Below are 18,495 nucleotides of genomic sequence, written 5' to 3'. Positions count from 1 at the left end.
ACTCTACGTGTGTGCAGGTATATACAAATCAAAGCCACACAGACTTATAAAACACACAGACACACACACACTCAAGGGTGTGTATGGCAGAGCAGAGAAGCTAGTCCTCGCTCACACCCTCACACCCCCTTCTTACGGTACGTGGATACAGAAATCACACACGCCTACTTGTGTACACGTACGTGTGTGCTCTCACACACTCAAACACACAGGGAGAGGCAGTGGGCGGGCAGGCACTGTGAGCTTGTGGCATAGGAGGAGGAAAGGGGGAAAAGGGAAGAGGTTGCGATGTGTGCGGGGGGGGGGGGGTCTAACGTTCTACCATATCTGGGGAAGGGAGGGTGGGTTGAGGGTTAAGTATAAAACTAATGTCTTTGTTTTCTTCCATTGACCCGTGTCAAGTGATCTTAACCTCTGAGATATATTCACATGGGGCAGGCCAAGAGTTACAGCTGAAAGTAAGAGGACTTGTTGTGACCAGTGGAGAATGGAGATGCTACGTAACAGTCATGAATTGATCATAAAACTGGTCATAATATAATGAGTAAGCGCATCAAGATTGGTGGGAGAATCAGCTTGACTTTGAAAGAGACAACCAAATTGGATGGGGCTTTGTCACATCGACAGTACTTTGGATATAACTTTTGGTGTTGGTTATTCAATTAGTAAAAATGTACCTTGAAATATCTCTACTAAGCCGTGGCACTGTTTGGTACATTTGACCTCTTGACCTCTGCGCAACACAACATGGCAGCCTGTGGAGAATATATGTCAAAGGGTCTTAAAGGAGGGACGTGTGACTGGTTGACCATGACCAGGTCAGTCTTGTAGCTCTGTATGGGAACACACAAGCAGAGGAGAGTCCATCTCTTCCTCAGACTCGTAGTGCACCGCATGTGAGGACCGACACACAACAGCTGGGGTTTCTTGTCTTTCTTTTCTGTCTTTTTACAATGTACAAATATACACACAACCGTAGGTAAAGAGTTGAGAGCAAAAGAGCCAGATGCTTGGAATATACAGTAAAGTGAGCTGTGCATCTCCTGGCTTTTTCACCCAATGAAACGCAAGCCTCCCCATCCGAGGGCCAGGCTGTGAAGTGCAGCGGCCGTCGGCTCTACTGTACACCCTGGTTCTGAGGTCTTAATAGTGTGGTTTTTGTGGTTAAAATAGGTTAAAAAGCAAGTTTGCAACTTTTTTATTATTTTTTTATATCTAGACTGAAATAGTTTTTTTTCTCCATGAACTTGTATACAACTTTTTTGTTTCTTTTCTTTTTTTCTCAAACCTGATTTTGGCCTAAAATGGAGTGTATTAAACAAACGCTCCCGGTGCCACCAAAATGGCGTCCCCCGGAAGTCAGTTAAAGCTATGAAAGAAATGTACACTACTTATCAAAGAGCTTCTAGATCACCCACGAGAAAGAACACAAAGTAAGCTACCACAAGATGTTTTTCGGATTTTTCCTTTTTCCTGACATGACCGTTGCATTTTATGTTGTACGTTGAAAAACTGTGAATTAAAGTGATACTTTTTTTTCAAAGTTCCTTTCAACTGATAATGAGTATTTCACTTCAGATTTTACCCTTCCCAAATATTTAGGAATCTAAAATAGCATTGTTTAAAGTCGACCGACTGTGCAATCTCTTAGTGGCAACCAAATTGCTATAAAGTTTTTTTTTCTTTCTCAGAGGAGAAAAATAATTTTATAAAAATGTTAATTATTTTCTCAATAGAGTGGATAGCATATTAAGAGTTCCAGTGCCATTACATGGCAGCTTTTGGGGCACAGAAAGGAACATTGCTTGGGAAAGGGTTCTCCTCTCCTGCAGACTAATTTTCTAAATGCTTGGCTTTTCATTCTCTTTTTTTGTTTGACGATCCTATCAGAAAGCCAAAGAACTGCAATGGAGTTATGAGGAGAAAGAACCTCTTAGAAAACAGAAAAAAGGGAAAACATTGTAACAGTTAGTCTACTAGATGTGAAAACTCACTGAGCGAACAAGGTTAGAAAAACTTTGAGGTGGTGAATAAATCTCTCAAAGGGAAACACACACACACACACGCACACAAATAAAACACATAATTGCTTCTCGTGACAGTATCCTCCTGTGGAGTGACGCTCCTTTGTGAGTAGCGCAAGTCTTTTGTCTCTTCCGCACCTTTGGCCGGTGGTGTTAGGGCCCTGTGGCCAGCAGGGCTGTTAAGTGCTTTATCTCCAAACAAAGCCAGGTTGTTGCTGTTGTTTCGCTTCTTGAAAAAAATCTATGAACCCTCTTTGATATGAAAAGTCGTAAAAGATGCCAGTTCCTCTCTGGCAGCACTGCTCCAGTCTTGGCCTTGGAACTGTGCAGTCAGGGCACTAGAAAAATAGTAACTCTCACTCTCCAGCAGCAGGGGGTACCGTATCAGAACTCCCACTCGTGGGGCTCGTCTTTACCGGCAGCCTTCTCCAGGCGGTGGATGATATTATTGAGGTTGGCGGCTTTCTTCTTACGCAGGCTGCTGTCGCGGGGGTTGCGGGCAGCAGTGGTGGTGGCAACAGACGCAGAAGAAACATGGGTGCTCTCGGGGAAGCTGAACAGGCTGTCCAGGGCGCCGCCCTTGTGGTGGCCGCTGGTACCTGCAGCGTTGCTGCCAGTGGCTGACGTGGTGCCGTCGTCTCTGTGGTCGGACCCCCCCTCGCCTTCTGAGGCCGGGTGGTGCTCGTGGCCGGGGCGTGTGCCCTCCACTGTGCCATCTGACTCGGTACCGTCACAGCTGTCGCCCTCACTGGCCTTGCCCGCCCTGGTGGACGGGGAGCCGCCCTCACCTCGCTGGATCTCCTCGATGAAAAGCTCCCGTCGGATACGAGACCTGGAGGCCAGAGAGAAAGAGAGCAGAGGAACCCCAACATCCCTCAGTCAGACACAGACACATAGCTGGGAGTCTCTCACATCAACACAGAAAAAAGCAAGTATTTGGAATAAAATGAAAAACTATTTAGATCCAGATCTGCATCCATTCCCAGCCTTCTCCCCCTGGTTCTCTCCACCCACCTATAGTTGTGGAACCAGTTGATGACGGTGCTGGTTTTGAGATTGAGCTGTGACGCCAGCTCCTCAATGGTCTTGGGCGAGGGGTAGGGCTTCTGCTGGTAGGCCCTCTTCAGGGCCTCCTTCTCCTCGGGGGCCAGCACCACACGGGCCTTCTTCAGGTGCTGCTGGGGAGGCTGCTGCTGGTGCAGGTGGTGGCCGAGGCCGTGCTGGGGGCTGCCCCCCTGGCTGAAGTCTCCCCCTGACAGGCCACCACTGTCCGCCGTCTGGCTCTCGCTCACAGAGCTGTGGCGCCGCTTCATGTACGCTGGCGGGGAGAGATGGGAGGGCAAAGGGTTGAAAATATATGAGCTCTCTACAGAGAGAGATGGAAGGGTTAACTATAGTACGAGGATGCCATGTAAACTCCATGTAGACTTGCCTGACAGGGCTTTGAATTCCACTTTAAATTCACACAAGCAACATGACAACATGATATCTGTCCACAGCAACTGAAATACTACAGCATTCAACAAATGTGGATGTGATCTTTTATAAGGTTCACAGGTGTAGCTAAATACTCTAATACAAGAGTCACAAAATCAAAGATAAACATTGCCATCAGGGGGCAGTATTACCATACACATGCTCAGGAGACAGATTCCCCATCAGAAAGAACAATTGAAAGAGGAAATTGACTGTTTGACTCCTCTCGAGACCTGCTTGATACGTTTAAACATGTTCACATGGCATGTGTGACATGGAAGTAACAGATAAGTCACATTATGGACCAAAACATAAACATGATTTATGATACGTCTTCATATATATATATATAGCAGCAACACTTAATAATCTAAAACAAAAGGCTCCATGACTGTACATTTAATGCTAGCTTCAACATGCTAATGGTTAATGGCTATTGGCTAACCTGTTACCCTTTAGCTTGAGATGTATGACGAGTTTACTTAAGTGCTGATAGGTCAGCCTCGTTTTTTGTTTTTTTTTTACCTTCAAATTGGTTATAGTGAGGAGAGGACTGGGTTAGTGTTAAGCTTATCCAAGATAATCTGTTAAGGGGAAACAGAGCTTCCATTACGCCTTAATACCCATCCATATCAGCCGCTCTATCATTTGACCATACACTTTTAAGTGCTTTTAGACCTAACGAAAAGCACTATATAAAACACACATCATTATCATCATGCATACAGAGTGCAAAACCCCGTAGCCATAGCTGTGTTATGAGCAGAAGTCCCTGTCGCCTGGTCGGGGGTTTAGGCAGGGAAAAGAACATCCAGGCCGTAGTGTTAGCAGGCTAATGAGGAGTCTCCCTGCAGTTATCCTCCGTGCTTCGCTACGGTGACGCTACCCGAACACACTTCGCCAGACTGGGCTTTGACTCATAACCAGCCTAGCGTCAGCCCCAGCCCCAACGGAGGACCAATATATGCCACTTTTACCCCGGGAGAAGTGTTAATGGCCTAATCACTCCAAGAATGTTCACTTTGCTTATGGAGAAAGGGAGGGGGAGGAGGAGTGGAGAGCGGGAAGGAGAGAAAAGGGTGCTCTGATGAGTGCATTGGACTTTGAATAAGCAGGCCCCGGAGAGACTGGGGCCCGTCATGTCTGATGAGAGCGTTGACGTCTCGTGCCCAGATTGATCTCGACAGCGTTGAGAAACACATATCCCCCACCCCTCCGACACACACACACACGTCTCCACCCCCTTTTCTTTTTAACCAGGAGCACTGGGCATGTGCTGTTTGACTCGGCAGCCCGGGGACACATCTGGGCTATTAGAGGAGGAAAAAGAGCAATCAGAAATGCCTCCCCCCATGCTCTTCTTCCTCTCCGTCCCTCCTCCTTGTTCGCTAGCTCGTCCTCTCACGCCATCTCATTCTCTCTTGCCATCTTGTTTTACTTTATTCTCTCTACTTCAAGTCCCACAGAGTGTTTAGGACGGTTGCCTGGCGGCCTTGAGGGATGGTACACTCCCAGGGAGGGGTACAGGGACAGATGTTGGTGGGTAAAAACATGGCCTATGGAGGTAGCTAGCTTGTAGCTACATCAGTGTTCTCTCTATCCTAGCCTCTGTCTTGAAAGCAAAGACATAGGACATGAAGGACAGACTCATGCCCAACTCTAAATCCCATCTAAGGACAACATGGCACAAATTCTGAGTGCCAGGCGGGGAAAATGCCATACTTTCCCTTGGCTTTAACCATTTTAGATTCAGATGTATAAAAGGATAAGGGGCTAGGTTACAGCGGTGAGGTAGGGAGGGAGGTAAAAATAAACAGAGAGATGGAGGAAAGAGGGAAGGAAAAAAGGAGTACCTTTCTTCTCCATGCGTTTCATGTCCATGAGTTTCTCCACGTTGCGTGGGTCCTGGAGCCAGAGCTGCATGCGGACGAAGGGCTCGCGTCCTTTCAGGCTGAGCTTGTGCCAGGGCTTGGGCCTCGCCAGCAGGTCAGATACCGAGCCCTGAGTCAGACCCAGGATGGTTTCCCCAAACAGACGCTGACCTGGGGGGAGGGGGGATCAGAAAGAGAGGAGGGGGTTAGATTCACAACTCAGAGAAGGACAGAGAGGACCGTCACTAGAAGACAACTAGAATCAGTAGACCACATCGCCTGAAGTATGGATAGAGCAATATTTGTAAGAATAATCATTTATAAAAAGGATGATAATTAGGGCATGACCCAGTTAACAACAAGCATTCATGTGTCCAGTTGTTTTTCATTTTATAGATTTTTTTGGTACTTTTACACCTTTTTGATATCCAAATGGAAGTTACAGTCTTGTCCCATCGCTGCAACTTGAGAGGTGAGGTGAAGGTCGAGAGCCATGCGCCCTGCGCCCTGCAAAACAAGACCCTGCCAAGCCGCACTGCTTCTTGACACACTGCGAGTTTAACCCAGAAGCCAGCTGCACCAATGTGTCGGAGGAAACACCGTACAACTGGCGACCGAAGTCAGCTTGCAGGCGTCCGACCCACCCCGCCACAAAAAGTTGCGAGAGTGCGATGGGACGAGGACAGCCCAGCTGGCCAAACCCTCCCCTAACCCGAACGATGCTGTGCCAATTGTGCGCTGCCTCATGGGTCTCCCGGTCACAGCCGGCTGTGACACAGGCTGGGATCAAAACCGGGTCTGTCGTGACACCTCAAGCCCTGCGATGCAGTGCCTTAGACCGCTGCGCCACTTGGGAGGCCCATGTGTTTTCTGAGGGTTAGGAGAATATTCCACTAATATCCCACCAAACACAAAATGTTAATTTATGTGTCCAAAGAAACATTTATTACACATCACGTCTTGTTACCTTTGCAGAGGCAATCAAGGCCCTGAGAACCACTGATCTATTCACAGCTCTTTGTCTGTTGGCAATGTTAGGGATACTCACACACACGGTTCTTTTAACATAGTGTTTTCAACTTCCATATGTGACATACATGATTACAGTAATTATCATTCAACATGTCCTCACCAGGGATTTGAACTCACAACCTCTAGGATCACGGTACTCTGATCTTCCTGCTATGCCACCATGTCCGTATCATGTATAAGTTCATCTAACTCTTCTCATCATTGATTTAGCCCATTTCAACATCTGAAGGACTTTTAAAGTTTTTTAAAGGTTGGTGGGGTATATTAACCTGTTTTAATTACTCTCCTGAATCACTATGATCAATAAATTATTTCCTTGAGTGTACTTTTAACAGAGGTGAGATTTATTTAAAAAAAGCATTTACCCTATTGCTTACGCCTGTCACGTTGTTAGGGGTTACTTCTGGACAGAGTCTAAATATGCTGGCCCATCCTTTGTTGGCACAGTGGTTAGGGGTTCGATACCGACTAGGGGAGTCACCCTACTCTCACATTCTTTGCAATATATTTTAATGTCATATTGTATTCTGAGAACATTGCAACCACGTTCCATACTGAACAAAAATATAAACGCAGTCAATTTAAATAAATTCATTAGGCCCTAATCTATGGATTTCACATGACTGGGCAAGGGTGAAGCCATGGGTGGGTCTTGGAGGGCACAGACCCACCCACTGGGGAGCCAGGCCCACCAAATCAGAATTTGGTTTGGCCCACTAAAGAGCTTTATGTGTTGCGTGACAAAACTGCACATTTAAAGTGGCCTTTTATTGTCCCCAGCACAAGGTGCACCTGTGTAAAGATCATACTGTTTAATCAGATTCTTGATATGCCACACCTGTCAGGTGGATGGATTATCTTGGCAAAGGAGAAATGCTCAATAACAGGGATGTAAACAACATTTCTGGGACTTTTTATTTCAGCTCATGAAACATGGGACCAACACTTTACATGTTGAGTTTATATTTCTGTTCAGTGTAGATAAGTTCTGCTTGACTTTAAGGGAATTTGCTCCTAACTTTAACACCAAAACACGTTAAAAAGGTAATCTTAAGGTTTTTGCTAACATAGCTAGAATGCTCCCCTAACTAACATAAAACTGGACACTCAAATATTAGGGGAACTATACGGGTAACATTACAAAAATGTTATCTGGAAAGCTATTGTCAACATTCAACTCACCTTTTTTTCATTTAGCTTGCTATTGGAATAAACTTGAATTCCACGCACGAACACGCATCAACATTACATGTCCTTTAAGTTTCCAAGGTACAGGGCAGGGCGGCATTGAAAACTTGCCATCAGAAGTTGGCAGCGTTTAGTCTGCTGCAACTGTGGCTGACTTCAATCAGAGAAGAGACAGTTTAAATAGTCTTTGACTTGCGTTTGAGTGCCTGAGTTGTTTTAAAGGCATTAAAAAAAGGTCTGGATTCACATAAATAAATAAAAAACAACAACCGAGGCCTCTCTCTCGGTTCGCAGCATAAACATTCACCACAGCAGAACCTCAGGTTCTTGAAAGGCTTCAAAGCTGGCGAGCTCTCACACAGAGCGCTGCGGAGCTACATTTCCCCACACTATGTCCCAGGGGACCCCTCAAACATGCCTTTGGCAGCGAGGAGGGAGGGTGGTGTTGCTCTTCACTGTGCTTCTCACAGTGTTTCATGCTGGGGAGCTGAGCGTTGGGGCAGCTGAACAAACGCAGGCAGGCAGCGTGGCGGTGAGAGAGAGAGGCAGAGATGTGAAGCGCTACTGAAAGGCGCTGGGATTTGGGGAGCAGCTCCTCTAAAGGGAAGAGAAGTGGATGAGTAGACAGCATAAGGCTGGGAGACAGAACAGGTGACGCTAGTCCCGCTGAGAGAATCTCTTGGGGTATGTGCGTGTGCGTGATGCACGGAGATGGAAGGGCTGCTTCACAATTTCCTTCTCTCACTGACTCCGACAGGGCTTTGTTTTGCACCGAACACACACTCTCTCTTATAGTACACACACACACACACACACACACACACACACACACCTCAAGCCCTGTTCTTATTGCAATTGGATGCAGTGATGCACACAGCAGCCCTGTGGAGCTCAGCCTGTGTATGAAAGTAAAGTCAAGTACAAGGGTGAACTTGTTCATCTATTCTTAATGAACCATTAAGGTCTAAATCAAATCACACAATTCCAATGCCATAAATCAAAGGACCTAAGAAAATACATTATTGACCACCAGCTAGATTTGGGTACAAGCAGCAGGCGCAAACATGTTCATTGAGAGGCATCCTTTGTGCCCATATTTCCTAAAACGTGTGCGAAACAAAAATCACAATGATTGGCCACATTTGCACGCACCACTTCGAGTCCTATAAAAAATGATTTGGCTGTGTGCATCATGTGTTGGTGTGAATCTCAAAACATGTGAATTACAAAGAAGAAGAAATCATGCTCCTAAATCACCCAACAGAGTGCCACACCAAAATGGATACCTACATTGTTGATTGCCTTACCGATATCAAGGAGTGAACTATATAAGGTAGAAGAGTGACTAGGCTATACACATTACTATTTGTATTACCTTTAAATATTCAGGTGAGGAAGTGAAAAAATTGCATTTTACATCAACCCAGCCAAGAGGGTGCAGTGCTACAGTAGTTGACAGACATGGGAGTTTGGCTGAAGGGAGCTGCTAAATGACACCATCCATCACTGGCCCTGGCCGCCTCACTGCCCTGACAGGGGAGAGGAGGAGGAGGTGAGCTGTGGCTAGGTCTAGGGAACAGATGGAGGGAGCTCTTCTCTGTGGGGCTAATTGAGAGGTCTGGGAACGAGGTGGAGCGCAGCCCTATGACAACCAGGCTTTGTCCCAATATTAATCTGGCTAGTATCATCTGATAGTATCGACCATACTGTAACTCAATGTTCAACAGATAAGTGACCCACGTTATCCAACTGGCTCAGAGGCTAGCCAGGAAACACTTAGTCTTTAAGCACGACCAGGACAGTGTGGACACTGTGCTCTCTGTTCCTTTGCTGTGTGAGTTGATAGTTGGGCTGGTTAATTTTAGCCGAGGGAACGACTAACGAGCTAGCTGGCCAGCTTGAGGAACATGGCAACTGGTTTATTCCTGTCTGCCTTGGCAGCCCAGTATGACGCTGGTGTGGGGTAAAGAGCATTTCCCCATTCTGGAGTGGAGATACTGCGTACAATGATGACACATGCACCGAACCCAGCACAACCTTATTAGTTTAATGTGTTGTAACTCTAATCTAAACAAATTATTATTAGTCAGTGGGAGGGGAGAAAAGCTTGTTAGGAGTTTGTGCTTCTTGGTGAGGAGTACACAGTAGCATTGGCACAATGTAACAATCGCTCCTCACCTCTCCACTGCGATAGCTCATGTGTGGTCACTGGTGAATGCTCTGGCACAAAATGGCTGCCGTGGCATCACCCAGGTGGGTGCTAGACACATTAATAGCAGACGAGGTGAATAAGGCGAGTTGCGCAACTCGGGGGAGAAGGGGGGGAACTGAATGCTTTGTTGTGCTGATCAATTGGAAAAGAAGACTTGAAGAAGTGACTGTTGAAAGACAAGACCAGAGTGGTATGATAACGCCACTCCAACTCACCAAGGTTGTTGTCGGTCAGCACCTCCTTGACCTTCTTGGTGATGACATAGGTGTCCAGCTCTGGGGACATGGCCACCATCTCCTGGATGCTGAGACCTGAGTGGCCGGGGACGGGCAGTGGCGTGCCGGGCTGGGACTCAGAGGGCTCGCTGGGCTCCCTGAGGGGGACCTGGGATGATCCTCCTCCACATCCCCCTCCTCCTCCCCCCTGCTCCCCAAGGCTCTTCACGGACTCCTCGGCTGAGCTGAGGGGGGACTCCGGGGCCGGGCTGCAGCTGGCTGAGGTCTTTGGGGTGTTTTCTGTGGAGACATGAGAGAAAGAACCAACGGTCAGAGAGAGACAGGCAGTTAAAAACAGACAACTACATTTTTTGGGGGACACTCAAAATTTGCACATTTCAATAGCAACACAACAAACACAAAAATGTATATTCAAAATTTAAACCCTTAGGAGGGGGGACTCTCAATCTGCAATTGATTGAATTGGGACCCAAGTTATTCTCTAATCACAAGCAACTCAGTACAATTAGGTTTTTACTGTATTTCCAACAACTACATTAGTGCCCCTACAACATTAGTACTCATTCTGTCTATCAGCTAGTCTCTAGCTAACTCTATGGGCTACATGTACTCTGCTCCAATGCTCCGTCAAACAAGCAGTCATTCCAGCATGCACACACAGACAGAATGATTGGCGCTAACTTGTCGCTGTGATTCTGTCATCTCCACCAGCTCCCCCTCCCACTCCCCTCCCTCTACCCAATGGCTGTGTGATGGCCCATTGCACGGACAATCAACTCTCCCCATGAGACAGCAGTCTGTCAGATATGAACAGAGAGGGGGGGGGGGGGAGAGAGAGAGAGTGAGAGTGAGAGAGAGAGAACGTGGAGCAGTTGAGTAGAAAATCACTGCATGTGCAATTTTCTTCCTCTGCGCCTCAGTAGGAAAAGTGCACGTTGAGTTGCATTGACAGGAAGGCGCCTGTCAGTAGATCAAATACGTGTGTACGTGTTGGCTGTATGCATTCTGAGTGAGATTTATGATTCTGCTCAAGCAGCGTGCTTTACAGTAAATCAACTTGAACACAAAACATCTGATGTGAATTAAAATGGACTTGTCTGTCACATTTCAGAGCTGATGAGGTGAGCATGTCCAACACGCTCGTCTTGGCACTCCTAGGCCCGTGACTACAAAAAGGAAGGACGTTGTGTACCCTGACGTGTGTGTAGCTAGAGTTGAAGTCGGAAGTTTACATACACCTTAGCCAAATACATTTTAACTCAGTTTTTCACAATTCCTGACATTTAATCCTCGTAAAAATTCCCTGTTTTAGGTCAGTTAGGATCACCACTTTAATTTAAGAATGTGAAATGTCTGAATAATAGTAGAGAGAATGATTTATTTCATTTTATTTCTTTCACATTCACAGTGGGTCAAAATATTACATACACTCAATTAGTATTTGGTAGAGTTGCCTTTAAATTGTTTAACTTGGGTCAAACCTTTTGGGTAGCCTTTCACAAGTTTCCCACAATAAGCCGGGTGAATTTTGTCCCATTCCTCCTGACAGAGCTGGTGTAATTGAGTCAGGTTTTTTTAGGCCTCCTTGCTCACACACGCTTTTTCAGTTCTGCCCACACATTTTCTATAGGGTGAGGTCAGGGCTTTGTGATGGCCACTCCAATACCTTGACTTTGTTGTCCTTAAGCCATTTTGACACAACTTTGGAAGTATGCTTGGGGTCATTGTCCATTTGGAAGACTCATTTGCGACCAAGCTTTAACTTCCTGACTGATGTCTTGAGATGTTACTTCAATATCCACATAATTTTTCGTCCTCATAATGCCATCTATTTTGTGAAGTGCACAAGTCCCTCCTGCAGCAAAGCACCCCCACAAACGTGCCTCACGGTTGGGATGGTGTTCTTCGGCTTGCAAGCCTCCCCCTTTTCCCTCCAAACATAACAATGGTTATTATGGCCAAACAGTTCTATTTTTGTTTCATCAGACCAGAGGACATTTCTCCAAAAAGTACGATTGTTGTCCCCATGTGCAGTTGCAAACCATATTCTGGCTTTTTTATGGCGGTTTTGGAGCAGTGGCTTCTTCCTTGCTGAGCGGCCTTTTAGCTTATGTCGATATTGGACTCGTTTTATTGTGGATATAAATACTTTTGTACCCGTTTCCTCCAGCATCTTCACAAGGTCCTTTGCTGTTGTTCTGGGATTGATTTGCACTTTTCGCACCAAAGTACAATCATCTCTAGGAGACAGAACGAGTCTCCTTCCTGAGCGGTATGACGGCTGCATGGTCCCATGGTGTTTATACTTGCGTACTATTGTTTGTACAGATGAACGTGGTACCTTCAGGCGTTTGGAAATTGCTCCTAAGGATGAACCAGACTTGTGGAGGTCTACAATTTTTTTCTGAGGTCTTGGCTGATTTCTTTTGAATTTCCTATGATGTCAAGCAAAGAGGCACTGAGTTTGAAGGTCAGCCTTGAAATATATCTACAGGTACACCTCCAATTGACTCAAATGATGTCAATTAGGCTATCAGAAGCTTCTAAAGCCATAACATAATTTTCGGGAATTTTCCAAGCTGTTTAAATGAACAGTCAACTTAGTGTATGTAAACTTCTGACCCACTGGAATTGTGATACAGTGAATTATAAGTGAAATAATCTGTCTGTAAACAATTGTTGGAAAAATTACTTGTGTCAAAACTATAGTTTGTTAACAAGAAATTTGTGGAGTGGTTGAAAAACGAGTTTTAATGACTCCAACTTAAGTGCATGTAAACTTCTGACTTCAACTGTATATGTGTGTGTGTGCGATACTAGGACTTTCTCCTGTCCTGCTCTGTGGAGAGGGTAGCGGATAGAGCAGACAGACATAGTCCTACAGTGAGAGGGGTATCCTACACTACATTGTGCCTGGCTGCCAGCACAGCACAGGAGGGACAAGTCATCAGTTATCCCCAGCCGAGGTCAGGAGGAAGGCTTCAGTTGTTTGCTAAAATGATTTCTGAAGTCTGGGAAAACAATTACTTATTTTGATGAGTCAGAGTCTCCAAATGAAGCTCCCGCTCTCTCTCTTCCTCCATTCTCCCTCCTTCCCTCTCTCTGCCCACCCTGTGTGGCAGGGTGTATGTGTGCGTGTGTGGGGTATGTGTATGCTGTGTTGTGTGGTGAATACGCGTATGTGCGGGGTGAGCGTGAGGGTGCGTGTGCATGTTATGCGTATTTGTGTGAGGGTATGTGCATGAGCTGTGTGTCTCTGTGTGTGCGCGGCTGGCTGCGGCCCTAAAGTGAGCAGCCGAGGGGAGCCGTCACTAGTGATTACCTCCCTGCCGTGCTGGGGGAAACAGCTGAGGGGGGAGTATGTGGGTGTGTGTCTGGGTGTGTGGAGGAGGGAAGCAGTCAGCTCGCATCTCCCGCCCGGCTTGCTAAACCTACTGGTGACATTTTATCTGGCAGCGTGGCGCGAGGGGGACGAGAGGGGGACAGAGGAGGGAGGGAGGGGACTGGGATGGGTGGGGTTCTCCACATGACAGGTTGTCCTGTGACATGGTGCCAGTGACCCACAGCCCAGCCATGTCAGTACCGCAGTGGCCCCCAGGGGGACATTGCACTGGGGGAGGGAGGGAGGGAGGGAGGGAGGGAGGGAGGGAGGGAGGGAGGGAGGGAGGGAGGGAGGGAGGGAGGGAGGGAGGGGAGGAAAGAGGGGGCAATGTTTTCTGCTTTCCCTCACAGGGCATTCTGTTTTGTCTTCACGCCAGAAGATGGATTGATAGTAGAGCGGATGAGGGAGAGAGAGAAAGAGAGAGATAGCTGCATCTGGACGTACAGCTGCCTGCTGCTTTTAACTCTGACACTGGTGACACTAAAAATACCTAAAACGGCTTTCGCTGGCTTTTAGATAAACACATTACTCCATGACTGGCCCTGTTCAACTGCAACCAAAGGCTTTTAGTTCCAAAGATACTGTACCGTGGCACCAATTTAAATACCAATGTATGCCTACACTAGATATATATATACACATTTGCATATGCAAATGCAGCACTACATTTCGCCCCAAACTACATTTTTAGATCAAATATCTGTATGAGTTAACACTCAACTTTAATATACGGACAAAGCGTTTGGAAATAACGTTGAACATGCAACACGGTAGTCATATGACCCTTGGTTAGTGTCCGGGATAAAGCTGGCACCGGTATAAACAGTGTGCCTTCATGTTTCCCTTCCCAGTGAATCTATCTGTGTTCCTGACAGAGTGAGGGCATGTTAGCGCTGAGGGGAAAGGATGAGCAGAGACATGAGGGGGAAGGGAACACTTCACCTTACACACACACACACACACTCTCTCTCTCTCTCAGGGGCACCTGGAGGGTGTGTACTCTGTATGTAGCTTCCACACACACCTCTGGGGAGGGCTACTTATAGCTGGGCAAACTGTGCTGTGTTCTAATGAGGGGCAGTGAGGACATTATATGTGCTGGGTGAAGAGCATACACTAACACACTAACATACTCCTACACAATGAGGTATAAACTAATACAATATGGCCTTGTGTTAGTTTTAAAAGCTTTTGATCACTTTTCACAGCTTTTAGAGGGTACTTTTACAGTGCTCCCACAGTGATTTTACAGTCCATTCCATATGCGTTCCTGAGAATACATTTGGATGAAGTAAATAAACAATGGAGCTGTCTCTCCCTCCATCTCTTTCTCTTCCATCCATCTGGGCTGTCCTATTTAACAGGGCTGTGTGGTCTCCCCTCTGCCAGAGCTCAAAGACACAGATTGGGACAATGTCCTGTGATAGATGCATTATGGGCTTCTAAAGCCTGGCCCATTACACCGGCTAGTCACATATTCCACCAAATGGAACTTTTTTTAACACACTTTAGGCCCCACTGCCGTGATTGCCTTAGAGTCTGTGTGTTTGTGTGTGAGAATGTGTGTGCGATTAAGTGTTTTTATTATGTTTGTCTGTGGGTGTATCTATTGGGGAGAGTGTGTCTATGTGTGTGAGACAGAATACGAATCAGTGTATGGGTTTCTCCTCTTATTCCAGGAAATGCCTTCCCCTCCCCTGCCTCCCCTGCCCTCCCTGCCCTGGCTGCCTCCCCTCCCCTCCCCTGCCCTGTCTGCCTCCCCTGCCCTGCCCCGTCTGCCTCCCCTGCTCTGCCCCGTCTGCCCTGCCCCGTCTGCCTCCCCTGCCCTGCCCCGTCTGCCTCCCCTGCCCCGTCTGCCTCCCCTGCCCCGTCTGCCTCCCCTGCCCCGTCTGCCTCCCCTGCCCCGTCTGCCTCCCCTGCCCCGTCTGCCTCCTCTGCCCCGTCCGCCTCCCCTGCCCCGTCCACCTCCCCTGCCCTGTCCGCCTGCCTGCACTGTCTGCCTCCCCTGCCACGTCCCCCCCCCCCCCCCCGTCTGCATTCCCTGCCCTGCCCCGTCTGCCTCCCCTGCCCTGCACTGCACTGTCTGCCTCCCCTGCCCTGCACTGCACTGTCTGCCTCCCCTGCCCTGCACTGTCTGCCACCCCTGCCCCCCCTGCCCTGTCTGTCTGCCTCCCCTGCCCTGTCTGTCTGCCTCCCCTGCCCTGCACTGCACTGTCTGCCTCCCCTGCCCTGCACTGTCTGCCACCCCTGCCCCCCCTGCCCTGTCTGTCTGCCTCCCCTGCCCTGTCTGTCTGCCTCCCCTGCCCCGTCTGCCTCCCCTGCCCTGCCCCGTCTGCCTCCCCTGCCCCGTCTGCCTCCCCTGCCCCGTCTGCCTCCCCTGCCCCGTCTGCCTCCCCTGCCCCGTCTGCCTCCCCTGCCCTGTCCGCCTGCCTGCACTGTCTGCCTCCCCTGCCACGTCTGCCCCCCCGTCTGCATCCCCTGCCCTGCCCCGTCTGCCTCCCCTGCCCCGTCTGCCTCCCCTGCCCTGCACTGCACTGTCTGCCTCCCCTGCACTGCACTGTCTGCCTCCCCTGCCCTGCACTGTCTGCCACCCCTGCCCCCCCTACCCTGTCTGTCTGCCTCCCCTCCCCTGTCCCTGTCTGCCTCCCCTGTCCCTGTCTGCCTCCCCTGCCCTGTCTGCCTGCCCTGCTCCATATCTAACAAGTGTCCCATTAAACCCCATCCCAAGAACATCATGTACTTTGACATTTTCTGGCCAGCCCTGGATTAAGCAGACAGACATGTAAATGTCAGCTTGCCTATCTAATCTACGGGCCCATTTTAAAAGCCATTAATTTCTGATCTTCTCTCCCTCTCTCTCTCCCTCCCTCTCTCTCTCTCTCTCTCTCTCTCTTTCCCTTTCTCCCTCCCTGCGTTCCCGATCTCCCTCTCTGGTTCTAAAGTCATCTCTTTAATCTATACATTGTCGTGGCTAATTTGTGGTGAAAATGATGGAGAAAGGATACTTAATGTAGGACAGCCAGTAAATGTAATTCATCATGCCTCCGCCCCGGTGCCGACAGAGAGGGGTGTGTGTGTATATATGGAAGAGGTGGGGGTGATGTAGCCCTGCACAGCAGAGAGGCTGTGTGTGTGTGTGTGTGTTTATAAGTGGGTGTGCGTGCGTGCGCGTCCGCGACGGGGTCTGTCTGGGAAGAGAGAGCGTAGGGGGGGGGGGGGGGGGGGGGGGCTCAAAGTAATTATCATACATCAGTGTTCTGATGCTGTAATTGATTATAACAGCTGCGGGAGGCCCTCGGGAGAGAGAGCGCCAACTCCCCCACAACGCCCTCCCTCCTCATCCTGATCCCCCCCATCCCCCTTTGCCTCCCCCTCATCCCTGGCCTGTGTGTGTTTGTCATCGAGCTGCTTCCCCTTCTCTCATCTAGAAGGTGTGACAGCTCTGGAAACGGGGCATGGCGCTCCCTCACATTAGACGCTCATTAAGAGGCGTGGCTGACTATCCTCTGGTGCCACTTCATCACCACAAATGAGCTGACGTCAGCTTAGCTAGCGCTGGCACGCTGTAAAAAGATCAACCTTTACCAGATCCAGAGTGTATGAAGTGCGTACATGCTGGTGGTGCATATGTGGATGGAATGGAAATATTGATCCATTTTGTGTATCTATAGATGTATCAGTGAGATATGGTTCTACAGATACTGTGGATTGGTGGGGCAGTGTATGGTCTTTTTCTAAGATTGGGTAAATTAAGTCCGGTTTAGTCAAAGTCCAAAAACCATTCACTGTCAGTCATTATTGCGGCTATGATATGTTTTTACACAGGACGAGTCCAGACACACACAAACACACACACAAACACACACACACACACCAGGCTGGCTAAGCTCATGTCGCGTCCGCTCGCCGTCATGTGGAGCGGGTCGCTGTGTGTTGCTCAGCAGAGAGCTGCCATGACGACTCCAGATCTACCCAGACACACTGGGCACTGCAGCATTCTGGGAAAGTAATCTCACTGTCTGTCTGGAAGACTCCCCGAGGTGACCGGCCAGACAAAACAGCAACGGTCGGGAAAAGAGCTCGCAAGTTCAAAAGAGGCTTAGATATTGAACGGAAAGAGTTCTCTCTTATCTTTACCAACACTTCAAACACTTTCTTCATTGCCTCCTAACCTAGTTTGAAAAGCCACGAAGACTTTGCATAAAAAAAGCTCATCATCTTCGTTAAAAACCCCAGTGCCATTTTAACTGATCTACCTCGGGTCGGCGATGCAAAAGAGGCCCCAAATTTGATTAGACAGTAGCTTTATTCGCATCAACCTGGGGACAATAACAACACCAACACGGTGGCTGGCAACAACAATGTCCTTGGGTCTTCCTGGCTGTCTTTTAGCAGTCATCACTTCCCTAGCGCCCACTCTTTAATTAGCTAGTCATAATTAGAATCCCTGTGGTCGCTAGCTCCAGCTCCGACCAGTCCGGGACTCACTAGCTCAGACGGGACGGCGGCGTTACCCATAAACCCCCTCACCCTAGGACATACGTTATCACGCTTTGGCTAATGAGAAATTAGTGGAGGCCACAGGCCTTTGATTTCAATGGTGTTGCTAAGTCTTGCACTAGTCCTTTTAATGTTGTATCGAAATTAGACTGTTTATTGAATCTAGATGAAATTATTTTTTCTGTTTGATAAAGATGAATTTTAGGTTAGTTTTAAAGAATCTGGGTAAGAGGCATCGGTTTCTTTCAGTTCTGAAAGCAGACTTGGATCAGCTCTTCCTGAGCCAGTCCAAACCTTAACCAATCAGTTCCTGGGACAGTTTTTTGCATAGAAATTGAGACTGGGAACAAGGAGAGTTTGAGAGTGAGTTAGAAAGGCAACAGAGAAAGCGTACGGTATGTGGTGTGTGCGTGTACAGTATGTATGCGAGTAGGTATGTGTGTGTGTACAGTATGTATGCGAGTAGGTATGTGGTGTGTGTGCGTGTACAGTATGTATGCGAGTAGGTATGTGGTGTGTGTGCGTGTACAGTATGTATGCGAGTAGGTATGTGGTGTGTGCGTGTACAGTATGT

At 48.1% G+C, this 18,495-nt stretch overlaps 1 protein-coding gene across 11 annotated transcripts in view; it reads right to left on the bottom strand.

Annotated features, from left to right (window-relative positions):
* Nucleotides 1–1,460: 1,460 nt before the first annotated feature.
* The window catches only part of LOC110538892 (homeobox protein cut-like 1), a 256,649-nt gene continuing 239,614 nt past the window's right edge, over nt 1,461–18,495 (bottom strand). For all 11 annotated transcript variants that reach the window (XM_036937492.2, XM_036937496.2, XM_036937494.2 and 8 more), the window contains 4 exons: nt 10,019–10,318; nt 5,354–5,542; nt 3,039–3,342; nt 1,461–2,856 (listed from right to left, as the gene is read on the bottom strand). In XM_036937492.2, the coding sequence (XP_036793387.1) occupies nt 2,409–2,856; nt 3,039–3,342; nt 5,354–5,542; nt 10,019–10,318 (1,241 nt within the window). In that variant the 3' untranslated portion in view covers nt 1,461–2,408. The remainder of the gene's footprint in view (nt 2,857–3,038; nt 3,343–5,353; nt 5,543–10,018; nt 10,319–18,495) is intronic.

This window comes from Oncorhynchus mykiss, chromosome 12 (assembly GCF_057628025.1).
Source record: "Oncorhynchus mykiss isolate SJ-2025 chromosome 12, ASM5762802v1, whole genome shotgun sequence".
In the NCBI taxonomy this organism is placed as follows: domain Eukaryota; kingdom Metazoa; phylum Chordata; class Actinopteri; order Salmoniformes; family Salmonidae; genus Oncorhynchus; species Oncorhynchus mykiss.
The sequence above is the reverse complement of the archived record's forward strand: the minus strand, read 5'-3'. Positions and strand labels throughout refer to the sequence as shown.